At 40.4% G+C, this 15,152-nt stretch overlaps 1 protein-coding gene across 2 annotated transcripts in view; it reads right to left on the bottom strand.

The window, feature by feature from the left end:
* Nucleotides 1-15,152, bottom strand: part of ESCO2 (establishment of sister chromatid cohesion N-acetyltransferase 2) — a 28,817-nt gene that overhangs the window by 4,067 nt on the left and 9,598 nt on the right. For both annotated transcript variants that reach the window (XM_019965840.2, XM_019965841.2), the window contains exons 6-10: nt 12,015-12,141; nt 10,753-10,884; nt 9,599-9,688; nt 8,783-8,926; nt 284-459 (exon numbers count right to left, since the gene is read on the bottom strand). In XM_019965840.2, coding sequence (XP_019821399.1) covers nt 284-459; nt 8,783-8,926; nt 9,599-9,688; nt 10,753-10,884; nt 12,015-12,141 — 669 coding nt within the window. The remainder of the gene's footprint in view (nt 1-283; nt 460-8,782; nt 8,927-9,598; nt 9,689-10,752; nt 10,885-12,014; nt 12,142-15,152) is intronic.

The following is a 15,152-nucleotide window of genomic DNA, read 5'->3' on the forward strand; positions in this document are numbered from 1 at the left end:
TCCTAGCAATTTATCTTTACTTTATCTTATTAATGTGTTGGTCTATAACAAAATCCAGTCTTTGACTACAGGTAGTTTGAAAAGCAATGGTCTAGAATATTTCACACTTGGAATACTGTATGCAAAATTGAATACACCTAGTACTTTTTTTTCGTTTCAGTGTCAGCACTGCCTCAGCCTGACTTTGGTAGTATTTACACAGACCAACATCATTCCCTTTGGCTCATGAGCGAGGAAAGCTTCTGGGAGAGCTAACCTGGGTCTGACCAATTGTACTTCTTACCTGAGCGTGTCTACCAGTCGTCGTGCAATGCGCTTTCTTCTTTTCAGTCTGAAGACCCAGATTCTACTTATCCCACACACTGCAGGTTCTGGTACATCTGAACATTGCCAAGCCCTCTGACATTCTTTAGAGCTTGGGGTTTCTGGGCCAGTTGGTTCAGACAGGACACGGAAGGCCTGCAGTGATGCACAGAGGCATTAGAGCTAATGGTACAGCTGAGTTCACATTTCTTTTTAAACAAAACCTAAGTATCTAAAATAAATCTTATTCCACCTTCACAAAAATGTTTAAGTTCTTTGCTATTTCTTGAATTCTTGCCCAGTTATATTCACTTAATGCAGAAAAATGATAGTAGTGTTGAGATATTCCCATATACTAGTGTATTATACTGGAGAAGGCAATGACAACCCACTCCAGTACTCTTGTCTGGAAAATCCCACGGACGGAGGAGCCTGGTAGGCCGCGGTCCATGGGGTCGCTAAGAGTCGGATGCGACTGAGCGACTTCACTTTCACTTTTCACTTTTATGCACTGGAGAAGAACATGGCAACCCACTCCAGTGTTCTTGCCTGGAGAATCCCAGGGACGGGGGAGCCTGGTGGGCTGCCGTCTATGGGGTCGCACAGAGTCGGACACGACTGAAGCGACTTAGCAGCAGCAGCAGTGTATTACACCAATGTGAAATTTCCTTCTTTTATTGATTTAAAAAAATGATAAAATTCAGACTCTTAATAAAGCACATAAGCTTCTCCCATTCTTTCCATCCTAAAGTGTATATAAGATACCCTAAAAAAATTAATAACACTATAGGTTTTTGCATATAAACTATGAAATTGGTATTTTAATTCTTATTTTGAAATCATTGTAGATTCAGAGGAAGTTGACAAATGGCACAGAGAGGACGTGTATCCTTCACCCTATTTCCCCCAATGGTTACATCTTCCATAATTGTAGTACAATACCAAAACTGAGAAGTTAACATGGGAACAATGTGGGTAGGACAGTTCTGTGATAATTCATCATATCTGAATATTGATTTAACCATCACTACAATCAAAATATAAAGCTACTGCATTATCATGAAGCTCTTCCTCTTGCTACTTCTCTATAATCACACCCATTTTCTCCCCTCCACCATTGCTAAGCCGTGCAACCACAATCTGTTCTGTCTAAAATTCTGATATTTTGAGAATATCATATAAATGGACTCATACAGCATGTGATCTTTTGAGAATGGCTCTTTTTCACTCAGCAATATGCTCTTGATAACCTGTCCAAGTTGTTGCATATATCAACAATTTGTTCCTTTTTATTGCCAAGTAACATTCCACTGTATGGATATACTAGCGTGTTTAATCAATCACTTACTGAAGGACACTTTGGTTGTTTCCAGCTACCGGCTATTATAAATAAAGCTGCTACAAACACTCAGCTACGGGCTTTTGTGTAGACATAAATTTTCATTTCTGGAATAAATGCCCAGGACTATGATTGCTGAGTCATACGGTAAATGTATAATTAATTTTTAAAGAAACTGCCAACCTGTTCCCAGAGTGGCTGTAATATTTTACATTCCCTCCAACAATGAATGAAAAAACCTCATTTCCCTGCACCCACACCAGCATTTGCTATTGTCACTGTTTTCCACTATAGCTGTTCTTAGGTGTATGTGAAACTTTAACTTCCATCAAGAACACTTTGCTTTTGAAATGAGAATGAACAGAAGAGTACATGTAGGAGTCAGTTGGCTATACAGATCTTCCTCAACTTACAAAGTTACATCCTGATAAACATAGGTTATAAGCTGAAAACACTATACCTTGAAAAGAAGTGCATTTAATACACCTAACCAGTGAACTTTATTTTTTTGGGCTCCAAAATCACTGCAGATGGTGACTGCAGCCATGAAATTAAAAGACGCTTACTCCTTGGAAGGAAAGTTATGACCAACCTAGATAGCATATTCAAAAGCAGAGACATTACTTTGCCAACAAAGGTCTGTCTAGTCAAGGCTATGGTTTTTCCTGTGGTCATGTATGGATGTGAGAGTTGGACTGTGAAGAAAGCTGAGCGCCGAAGAATTGATGCTTTTGAACTGTGGTGTTGGAGAAGACTCTTGAGAGTCCCTTGGACTGCAAGGAGATCCAACCAGTCCATTCTAAAGGAGATCAGCCCTGGCATTTCTTTGGAAGGAATCGTGCTAAAGCTGAAATCCAGTACTTTGGCCACCTCTTGTGAAGAGTTGACTCATTGGAAAAGACTCTGATGCTGGGAGGGATTGGGGGCAGGAGAAGGGGATGACAGAGGATGAGATGGCTGGATGGCATCACTGACTCAATGGACGTGAGTCTGAGTGAACTCTGGGAGTTGGCGATGGACAGGGAGGTCTGGCGTGCTGCGATTCATGGGGTCACAAAGAGTCAGACACGACTGAGCGACTGAATTGAACTGAACTGAACCTGCGAAACCTCATAGTTTAGCCTAGCTTACCTTAAATATGCTAAGAATGCTTACATTAGACTACAGTTTGGCAAAATCATCAAACACAAAGCCTAATTTATAATAAAGTGCTGGAACTTCCCTGGTGGTCCAGTGTCTGAGACTCTGAGCTCCCAATGTAGGGGGCCCGGGTTGAATCCCCGGTCAGGGAACTAGATTCCAGATGCTACAACTGAGAGTTCACATCCTGCACTGAAGATCCCTCATGCTACCACTAAGAGCTGGCACAGCCAAATAAATAAATATAAAATTGATAATTAAAAAAAAGGAAAAAAAAAAGCGCTGAATATCTCATGTAATTTACTGGATACTGTACTAAAAATGAAAAACAAAATGGCTGTATGTAGAGAACGGTTGTTAAGTATACTGTTTGTTTACCCTTGTGATCGCCTAGTAGACTACAGCTGCCATTCTTTGCTGCTGCCCAGCATCACAAAAGTGCATATGGCTAGCCCAGGAAAATATGAAAACTTGAAGTAGTTTCTGCTGAATGTCTATGGTTTTCACACCATTGCAGAGTTGATAAGTTGTAAATCAGAGACAACCTGTATTGTCTATTATCACTACATAAACAGCGCACTTAAGATCAAAGAAAGAAAAGGCCAAATTGATTACTTTTATAGTCCGTAATACAAACCAACTGCTTTTCTTTCTCTACTCATATATATGTATGAGATGAAAAGCAGAAAAAAACAAAAAAGGAAAATAAGAAAAAGATGGTAGAAATGAAGGGGGAACAGGGAAAAGGGAGGCATCTATAAAAATGAGTAAGAACTGGAGAAGGAAATGGCAACCTACTCCAGTGTTCTTGCTTGGAGGATCCCAGGGATGCGGGAGCCTGGTGGGCTGCCGTCTATCGGGTCGCACAGAGTTGGACACGACTGAATCGACTTAGCAGCAGCAGTGGCTATATAACATCCAGCTGAAGACTAGCAGAGGGGTACTCTTTCTGCCCCCTTCTGATGCCTATGTCAGAAGCTTTCTCTGTCTTCTTTATACTTTAATAAAACTTTATTACACACACACACACAAAATGAGTAAGACCAATTTATGCTAGCATCATTTCAAGATGTCTTAAAACAGGTAAGTATTTTTAAAAGTAAAGGGACATAAGTGTGGGATATTACAAAGTCAGGTTAAAAGAACACATTTGAGCTATAATTCTCTCTAGCTTAAGACTACTCTGTAAGCTCCTTGAAGGGCAAAAACTATTATCTCTATTTGAGAAGAAGGGTTGCAAAACATTTTCTGTTTGGGACCAAACTGTAAATACTTTAGGCTCTTTGGGCCATGTGGTCTCCGTTGCACCTACTCAACCCTGCCACTGTTGCACAAAAGCAACCACAGATAATATGAAGAGGAATGAGCATGGCTCTGGGGCAATAAAAATTTACAAAAAAGAGGAAGGCCACACTTAGCCCTTGGGTTATTATTTGCTAACTCCTCTGCCAGAACACTGCTAATTAGTATCCAAAGTAGATTCTAATTACCAGACAGGTAACAACCTTTCCAATTTCCTATTGATGGGTGGGGCTGTGCTCCCTCCCTGTTGTTTGACCTGAGGCCAAACTATGGTGGAGATAACGAAGATAACCCTGACCTCCTTCAAAAGGTCCCCTGCTGCACTGCTGTACTCAGTACGTCCAACTCTGCAGATCACCACCAATCCAGCCTCTGCAGAGACTCCTGGACACTTACATGCAAGTCTGGGTCAGTCTCTTATGGGGTCACTGCTCCTTTCCCCTGGATCCTGGTGCGCACAAGGTTTTGTGCAAACAACTTTGTTTGCCCAGTCCTGTTTTAAGTTCTGTAATCAAATCCCACTGGTCCCCAAAGTCAAAATCCCTGGGGCTTCTCATTCCCTTTGCCAGATCCCCAGGTTGGGCAATCTGTTGTGGATCCTAGAACTTTCTTAACAGTGAGAGAATTTCTTTGGTGTAATTGTTCTGCAGTTTGTGGGGCGTCTGCTCAGTGGCTCTACGGTGGGGTTAATGGCGACCTCCTCCAAGAGGGCTTATGCCACAGGCTGTGTGACCTAGGTCTGCGGCACGCAGAGCCCCTGCCCCTGCAGCAGGCCACTGCTGACCCGTACCTCCACAGGAGACACTCAAACACCCAAGGGCAGGTCTGGCTCAGTCTCTGTGGGGTCTCTGGATCCTGGTGCGCACAAGGTTTTGTTTGAGCCTTCCGAGCGTCTCCAGTGAGTATGGAGTTTGCTTCTAAACATGATTTCACCCTTTCTACCGTCTTGTTGGGGCGTTTCCTTTGCCCTTGGACATGGGTATCCTTTTTTGGTGGGATCCAACATTCTCCTGTCGATGGATGTTCAGCAGCGAGTTGTAATTTTGGAGTTCTCGTGGAGAAGATGAGCGGATGTCCTTCTACTTTGCCATCTTTACTGAGCATGGCCCCACCCATCAGAACAAGACCCAGTTTGCCCCACAGTCAGTTTCTCCCATCAGGAAGCTTCTAAAAGTCTCTTATCCTTATCCATCAGAGCGCAGGCACCCACAATGAAAACCATAATCACAGAAAACTAATCAAACTGATCACATGGACCACAGCCTTGTCTAACTCAATGAAACTATGAGCTATGCTGTATAGGGCCACCCAAGATGGACAGTTCATAATGGAGGGTCCTGACAAAACGTGGTCCACTGGAAAAGGGAATGGCAAACCACTTCAGTATTCTTGCCTTGAGAACCCCATGAACAGTATTAAAAGGCAAAAAGATATGATACTGAAAGATATGATACTGATCTCCCTAGGTCGGCAGGTGCCCAATATGCTACTGCAAATCAGTGGAGAAATAACTCCAGAAAGAATGAAGGGATGGAGCCAAAGCAAAAACAACACCCAGTTGTGAATGGGACTGGTGATGGAAGCAGGGTTCGATGTTGTAAAGAGCAATACTGCATAGGAACCTGGAATGTTAGGTCCATGAATCAAGGTAAATTGGAAGTGGTCAAACAGGAGATGGCAAGAGTGAACATCAACATTTTAGGAATCAGTGAACTAAAATGGACTGGAATGGGAGAATTTAATTCAGATGACCATTATATCTACTACTATGGGCAAGAAACCCTTAGAAGAAATGGAGTAGCCCTCGTAGTCAACAAGAGAGTCTGAAATGCAGTATTTGGGTACAATCTCAAAAACAACAGAATGAACTCTATTCGTTTCCGAAGCAAACCATTCAATTTCATAATAATCAAAGTCTATGCCCCAACCAGTAATGCTGAAGAAGCTGAAGCTGAACAGTTCTATGAAGACCTACAAGGCCTTCTAGAACTAACACCCAAAAAAGATGTCCTTTTCATCACAGGGGACTGGAATGCAAAAGTAGAAAGTCAAGAGATACCCAGAGTAACAGGCAAAAATTTGGCCTTGGAGTACAAAATGAAGCAGGGCAAAGGCTAACAGTCTTGCCAAGACAATGCACTGGTCAAAGCAAACACCCTCTTCCAACAACACAAGAGAAGATTCTACACATGGACATCACGAGATGGCCAACATTGAAATCAGATTGATTGTATTCTTTGCAGCCAAAGATGGAGCTCTATACAGTCAGCAAAAAGAAGACCGGGAGCTGACTGTGGCTCAGATCATGTGCTCCTTATTGCCAAATTCAGACTTAAATTGAAAAAAGTAGGGAAAACCACTAGAGCATTCATGTATGACCTAAATCAAATCCCTTATGATTATACAGTGGAAGTGAGAAATAAGATTCAAGGGATTAAGTCTGAAAGACAGAGTGCCTGAAGAACTACGGATGGAGGTTTGTGACATTGTATAGGAGGCAGGGATCAAGACCATCCCCAAGAAAAAGAAATGTTAAAAGAGAAAACAGTTGTCTGAGGAGGCTTTACAAATAGCTGAAAAAAGAAGAGAAGCTAAAGGCAAAGGAAAAAAGGAAAGATATACCCATTGAATGCAGAGAACAGCAAGGAGAGATAAAGCCTTCCTCAGTGATCAATGTAAAGAAAGAGAGGAAAACAATAGAATGGGAAAGACTAGAGAGCTCGTCAAGAAAATTAGAGATATCAAGGGAACACTGCATGCAAAGATGGGCACAATTAAGAACAGAAATGGTATGGACCTAACAGAAACAGAAGATATTAAGAAGAGATGGCAAGAATACACAGAACTATTAAAAAAAGATCTCATGACCCCAGATAACCACGATGGTGTGATCACTCACCTAGAGCCAGACATCCTGGAATGCGAAGTCAAGTGGGCCTTAGGAAGCTTCACTACGAACAAAGCTAGTGGAGATGGAATCCCAGGTGAGCTATTTCAAATCCTAAAAGATGATGCTGTTAAAGTGCTGTACTCAATATGCCAGCAAATTTGGAAAACTCCGCAGTGGCCACAGGACTGGAAAAGGTCCGTTTTCATTCCAATCCCAAAGAAAGGCAATGCCAAAGAATGTTCAAACTACCACATAATTGCACTCATCTTACACACTAGCAAAATAATTCTCAAAATTCTTTAAGCCAGGCTTCAATAGTACATGAACCATGTACTATTTTCCAGATGTTTAAGCTGGATTTAGAAAAGGCAAAGGAAGCAGAGATCAAATTGCCAACATCCACTGGATCACAGAAAAAGCAATGGAGTTTGACAAAAACATCTACTTCTGCTTTATTGACTATGCCAAAGCCTTTGACTGTGTGGATCACAACAAATTGTGAAAAATTCTTCAAGAGATGGGAATACCAGACCACCTAACCTGTTCCTGAGAAATCTGTATGCAGGTCGAGATGCAACTGTTAGAACCAGACATGGAACAAGAGACTGGTTCCAAATTGGGAAAGGAGTTATGTCAAGGCTGTATATTGTCACCCTGCTTATTTAACTTCCATGCAGAGTACATCATGCGAAATGCCGGGCTAGATGAAGCACAAGTGGGAATCAAGATTGCTGGGAGAAATATCAATAATCTCAGATATGGAGATGAAACCACCCTATGGCAGAAGGCAGGGAAGAACTAAAGAGCCTCTTGATGAAAGTAAGAGGAGAGTGAAAAACCTGGGTTAAAACTCAACATTCAGAAAACTAAGATCATGGCAACCGGTCCCATCACTTCATGGCAAATAGATGGGGAAACAATGGAAACAGTGGCAGACTTTTATTTTGGGGGGCTCCAAAAATCACTGCAGATGGTGACTGCAGCCATGAAATTAAAAGACGCTTGCTCTTTGGAAGAAAATTTATGGCCAACCTAGACACCATATTAAACAGCAGAGACATTACTTTGCCAACAAAGGTCCATCATAGTCCAAAGCTATGGTTTTTCCCAGTAGTCATGTATGGATGTGAGAGTTGGACTGTATAGAAGCTGAGTGCCGAAGAATTGATGCTTTTGAACTGCGGTGTTGGAGAAGACTCTTGAAAGTCCCTTAGACTACAAGGAGATGAAACCATTTAATCCTAAAGGAAATCAGTCCTGAATATTCATTGGAAGGACTGATGTTGAAGCTAAAACTCCAATACTTTGGCCACCTGATGGCAAGAACTGACTCACTGGAAAAGACCCTCATGCTGATAAAGACTGAAGGCAGGAGAAAGGGATGACAGAGGATGAGATGGTTATATGGCATCACTGACTCAAGGGACATGAGTTTGAGCAAGCTCCAGGAGTTGATAGACAGGGAAGCCAGTCCAAGGGGTCACAACAAGTTGGACATGACTGAGCGATTGAACTGAACAACCATTTTGCCAATATATTAACCTGCAGTAAGCCACATGTTCAATAACTGAGCTTGCTTAAAATACTATACTTTATAGTTCAAGTATATAAAAGACTTATATGAACTTAAGACTGACTAATCCTGCTGATATAAGCCAAAATATCAGACATAATAGAAATAAATGACTTCAATTATCTAGATGGTCAAGGATATTTTAGAAGGAAAATGATCATTAATGGTAGCCTTCTTAAATGCTTGAGACTTCTCCTGACTACAATTTTGCAATTTGTAAGACAGCATACCATACCTGTTTGATGGGCTCTGCAATTAAACACCCAACTACTTTCTTTTCATCAGAGATAAAGAGCAAGGTTTTGGTTTTGTTTGGATATTTGGGAACAACTTGCTGGAAGCCCAATTCATTATCAACAAGTTCCTGGACATCTTCAACCTAATGATGTCAAAAACCGAAAGAGATAAATTTGTTTTTAAAAATAGAATATATATATATATATATATTTACACACAAAAGTATGCTTATCAGTTTAACCTCTTTAGTCTCTATTTCTTAAATTTTCACAACCCCCAAATTATTCCACTACTGAGGAATGTTTCTGCCACTTCGGAAACAGGGTTTTAAGAAACTATTTTAAACATCACTTTCAGCACCCTTGAGTGGAACAGGGAGTAGGAAGATTCTGTTTCAGCTTTATCCCTTGTCTACTGGGGCGAAACATCCAGCCCGAGAAACAAAGGCAATACCAACCTAAGAATTAGACCCTGGAGCTGTTAATTTCTCAACCTTATAAAGTTTATTTTTCACAAATGGAAGATGTAGGCAAGCAATACAATATGGACTCTTAATCTGTTTTCTTTAATCTCTTTTTGACACACCTTTACTTGTTTTGTAAGTTTAATTTTGTATGAACTACTTTGAAAGTCATCCTAACACCTGTACCAATGTACAGTGATTATCTATAAACAAAGGTGTTTTATATAATACTTCAATATAGGTCGATTTTTTGGTGGAGAATGGGGAGAGTAGAAGGAAAACAAAGACTGAAAAACTAATATTGTAAAGCAACTATACTTCAATTTAAAAAGAAAAACTAATGTTTCATACCTTTCTGATAGCATAACTCGGGTCACGTGGCAGGACCAACACAATTTTCCCATCCCAAAACTCTGCTACAACACGTTCTTTTTTCCAGCCCTGCCAAAGGGGGGAAGAAAATCACATTTTGATCTAAAGTGGAAAAAAAATTAAATAATGTGGTCTGGAGAAGACAAAAAAGATGAACAAATGAATGATATAAAAAAGATAAAATTCAACTATGTGAATGTGGCAAAGGAAATAAAAGATGACTGAAACAAAGCTCCTGTCTTCAAGGGGCTGACATACTGTTGGGAGACAAATAATCTATTATAAAAGAAAGTGAAAGTTGCTCAGTCATGTCCGACTCTGAGACCCCATAGTCCATGGAATTCTCTAGGCCAGAATACTGGAGTGGGTAGCCTTTCCTTCCTCCAGGGGATCTTCCCAATCCAGGGATCAAACCCAGGTCTCCCGCATTGCAGGCAGATTCTTTACCAGCTGAGCCACAAGGGAAGCCCGTTATAAAACAAGACGAAGTCAAATAAGAGCCCCTTGTAGGAATACAGAGAAAAAAAACCATGAATTAGCAGTGTGAAAGTGGGGGAGGGGCAGGATAAGAAGAATTTTAATAAATCAGGCTAAAAATATTATGAAGGCATGAATTACAGCAATAAAAACATGAAAAACGGGGATGCATTTGAGTAGCAGGTACAATCATAAAGATAAGGCCAACAACACGCTGTATATGGAGTAGGAAGGTATTTCATGAAGGTGCTTCATGAAGAGTAAAGAAATACCCTGGAGGAGTCAAAGAAAGCCGTTTTTCTAAGGTTATCTAGAAAGAAGAAACTGGAGTGAGAAAAGGGGAAACTCCTCAAGTCTTTGAGTTTTCTACCATGACTGCTCATCTCTGCTCCAAAAGCTAGAGGTAAGGATGCACGGTGTTCATTCAACCAAGAACAGTAACTTCTCTTATATTAGCACATGAAGTTTGAAATGGCACATCTATTAAAACTAAAATACCATCAGTCTCAAATATTAAACACACAACAAAATTACAGATGATAAAATATTTCTGGATATGTAAACCTTTCTATATTTAGGCAAAAGGAATGTCTCTTTTAAAGCATTTTCACTTTTAGAACAAATGGAAACAACCTTTTTTTTTTTTTTATACTTACTGTATATTTGATTCCCTCCACAAATCGGTGGTGATGCTGAACATGCTGCAGTTCATCCTCGGGGTTGGAAGCAGCGTAGATCATGCCACAGGACTTACACATGGTGGCTCCGAAATGTTTCTGACCTGCATCCTACAATTGGAAGAGGGAAAATAGCCCATCTAAACACATCACAGATAGCTCTACATTTAGTTCATGTAAATTTGTCCATTCATTCAAATTTGTCCTTATTTTTCTTTTATGCTGGTATAGGTGAAACATAAATGAAAGTCTGGTTACTCTTTCTCTCTACCCATCAACAAAATAGAATAAGAAGAGCCTAACATGCCATCGTGATAAAAGTGAAATTGCCTCTTTGAATGGACAGCAGAAAAAAAACACACCAAGATTCTTTAGCTGGACCCATAGTTCTAAGAAGGAATAAGATGAAATCATAAATATTATAGCTAAGATGAAAAATGCAACATCCTTACTAAGCTCTTATATGAGAGGCCTAAAAAAGCCTTATTTCAAAGAAGCAGAGCAAAATTTCAGGACTTATATAGCATTAGATAGCATTTTTTCCTTAAATGGTTAGGAAAAATTAATTTAAATTAAATATTAAATAAATTAAATTAACATATTAATAAAATTAAAAAATAAATATTAAAATTCTTTTCCCCAAGAGTTGATGAAAATTAAGTACAATGCATAGTAAAAGTTCAAGAAAAGCATTGATAAATTAATAGAGAATTCAGGGATATTCAGTGTCAAGGCTTATTAATTCCTATTCTGTCTCAAGGCACTGCTTAAGGCTACTGATAACACCAAATTTTGAACTGTCTATATAGGTGTTTGCAAATTTTCTGCCAAGGGCCAGATAGTAAACATTTTAGGCTTTGCAGGCCACATATATTCTTCTCCTTTTCTTCCCAACCTTTTAAGAATATAAATGCTATTAGCTCAAAGGCCATGGTCCAACTTTGGCCCACAGGTATCATACGCCAAACCCATATCTAATGCAGTGTAGCTCTTCTCGTTAAGTCTTTTTGATTCCGAGACAACTCATTCATCAACATTCTACTAAACTGCCAGCACTCCCCAACACTATCTGTTCAAAAATATCCTTGACTAGCTTTAAATGCTGCCACAACAGCAAAGGTAGCATTTACAAACTCAGAACATCTGTAACTCCTGGTAACTAGGCTAAGACCACACGTCAGACTTCAGGTTCTATACATGAGACCCACGTACAGGAGGAGCTTTGTTTTAAATTTACTCACAATGATGAGCTGGTCTTTTGTTTCTTTGTTTGAATCTCTGGTATTAGTACTCTTCTGTATGTTGACTTGTTTTAAGAAGTTAGTAGATGTGGTGGATCCCACAGAAGACTGTTCTTCAACTAGAGATCTTGAAATAGAAAGGTGGTAATTGTTATTTAATAATTTTAACACGTTTGATAAATTATAATGAAAAGAAAACATATGTAGATAACATTTGCAGAGGACTTTGCAATTTTTAGTGCTTTCTATCAGAAATAACTTGAAGTAATAGGGCTAGAAACAATGAGAAGCCTGAGGCCCACTCAGACAGGATCGGTAGTCAACTCAAGATAAAGTAACTAGGGAAGAATGATGGAAAGACTCAAATTCCTGTCTTCTAACTCCAAGTTCAAAGGATTTCATCTATAGTATCAGATGCATATGGGTTTCCTAGGTGGCTCACAGGTAAAGAATCCACCTGCTAAGCAGGAGATGCAGGTTTGATCCCTGGGTCAGGAAGATCCTCTGAAGAAGGAAATGGCAACCCACTCCAGTATTACCTGGGAAATCCGATGGACAGAGGAGCCTGGGGGCTACAGTTCATGGGGTCACAAAGCATCAGACATGACTTACTGATTAAACAACAACAAATCAGATGCATATACATAGGATTTTTTCATAAGTTGATGTCACCTTTAAAAATTAATCTTTTCTTGCTTTTTAAATCTTAAGACAATATTTACCCATGCAGGCATAAAGATATTCATGGAATGCCACAGCAAATAAGTAAACACTATACTGGATCTCACAGACCCACAGGAAGTCAGTCACCAGCAACCAGCATATTACAATCCAACAACTTTTTACTGGGGCATGGGGAAGTGAGTGAGCTGCTGCAGTTGCTGCTAAGTCGATTCAGTCGTATTCGACTCTGTGCGACCCCACAGACGGCAGCCCACCAGGCTCCCCCGTCCCTGGGATTCTCCAAGCAAGAACACTGGAGTGGGTTGCCATTTCCTTCTCCAATGCATGAAAGTGAAAATTGAAAGTGAAGTCGCTCAGTCGTGTCCGACTCTTAGCGACCCCACGGACTGCAGCCTACCAGGCTCCTCCGTCCATGGGATTTTCCAGGCAAGAGTACTAGAGTGGGATGCCATTGCCGTCTCCGGAGTGAGTGAACTAATACACACCTAAAACAGCACCCTGCTGCTGGTGCTACTAGGTCGCTTCAGTCATGTCCGACTCTGTGCGACCCCATAGACGGCAGCCCACCAGGCTTCCCTGTCCCTGGGATTCTCCAGGCAAGAACACTGGAGTGGGTTGCCATTTCCTTCTCCAATGCATGAAAGTGAAAAGTGAAAGGGAAGTCGCTCAGTCGTGTCCGACTCTTCGCAACCCCATGGACTGTAGCCTACCAGGCTCCTCTGTCCATGGGATTCTCCAGGCAAGAGTACTGGAGTGGGGTGCCATTGCCTTCTCTGCACCCTACTAGTCTCAAATTCTTAGACAAAAAACAATTTAGCTGGATAGATGTTGAGGCAATCTTTTCCCTTTAGGAGACAATGCTGGGGCTGGCTTATAGAGGTTGCAAACTGGAGCCTATAGGCCAAATCCAGCTACCAGATATTCTGATTGGCTCACACAGAGTTTGGATTAGCTACGAATATTTTAAAATCTAGAGATTTCACTTAAAAATGTGTATTTCCAATATTGCAAGAGACACTGGAAGATCATTAGACTTGTTCACCAAGGAATCTAAGAGTTGGAGCCACTGGCACAGGCTCTTTTAGATGGAGTGTGCTTCTCCAGTTGGCTGCAGTCTCTGTAGGCACTAAGTTTATAACCCTTGCCTTACAATGAAATGACTTTCTTCCAAGGATCAAAGAAATAGAAATCTCTAGAGTAGAGGCAAGGGGGTGTGGGTGGGGGAACAAGTACCCAAAGCAAGAAGTTCAAACAGAAACTCACATTGATAAATAAAAAAAAAAAACTGGAAAAATACCCTATGTAATGCTTTATGCTAACCCAATCTGTCCTCTTATCATCTGACTAGAAAATAGCTTTTATAATGACTTGACAAACCTATGGTGAGAAATATATTTCACATCATGACCAATGCAGATACACATACATAACTGGGAAAAAAGATTCACTAAATACACTTACTATGTGAGAGATGTATTATTCCATTAAGGAAAAAATGCTAGATGTGATGCCCTTAAATTTTTATTGATGTGACAAACTATCAATACTAATAATACCAACAATATAAAAAACACTTATCTAGGTCACTGACTCCTCTATGCCTTATACAACCTTTGCTAAGTAACTCAGCACTTCCCATCCTTGCAGGCATTTTTACTTCTAGCCTAGCAATGTTAACACTTTATTATACACATTTGTTTAAATGTCTGTCCTCTTCTAACCATGACTTCCTTGACAGCAGAGCCATGTTGTACTTATCTTCACATCTCTAAAATTCAGTGTAGTTCAACATCACACAGTATTGTATAAATGTTCGCCAACTGTAAGAGTACAAACCCAGACAATCTGTGATCTACCTAAAGTAAAAGTCAGAGTAAGCCACAGGAAACTGATGATATCTGACTTTTTGGGTCCTACCTAATGAGCAAATTTCAAATGCTTCAACCAAGTCTCCTAACATCTCCCTGTGCTAGGTTAGTTTACACACTGTTAGCTGATTGTGATAGGTTTTTATCCTCAATAAATAGAAGACAGATGAGAAAAGGGAAAGGTGAAAGAAATTAGGAATATGGTCTCTGAAGGGGAAAAGCTACCCACCCGACCAATCTCCAAGACAATTTATGGTGAGATGCCCTAAGAGCAGGAAAACTTTAGTAGGAAGTTCCCTGCTCATTATCTTCAGACATTTATCATCAAACAGGGAAAAAAGAAACAAAGCTGCTTACTGAGCAGCTCCCTAGAGAAGGAAATGGCAACCCACTCCAGGACTCTTGACTGGAGAATCCCATGGACAGAGGAGCCTGGTGGGCTATAGCCCATACGGTCTCAAAGAGTCGGACACAACTGAAGTGACTTAATACTGCCTAGTGAGGTGTTCAAACTGTTAAGAAACTTCGTTCTCAGAGCTTTTTTGCATATACTTATAAGCACCCATGCCTCCCCCAGTTCCAGTTT

The sequence above is a fragment of the Bos indicus genome, chromosome 8 (assembly GCF_029378745.1).
Source record: "Bos indicus isolate NIAB-ARS_2022 breed Sahiwal x Tharparkar chromosome 8, NIAB-ARS_B.indTharparkar_mat_pri_1.0, whole genome shotgun sequence".
Lineage (NCBI taxonomy): Eukaryota > Metazoa > Chordata > Mammalia > Artiodactyla > Bovidae > Bos > Bos indicus.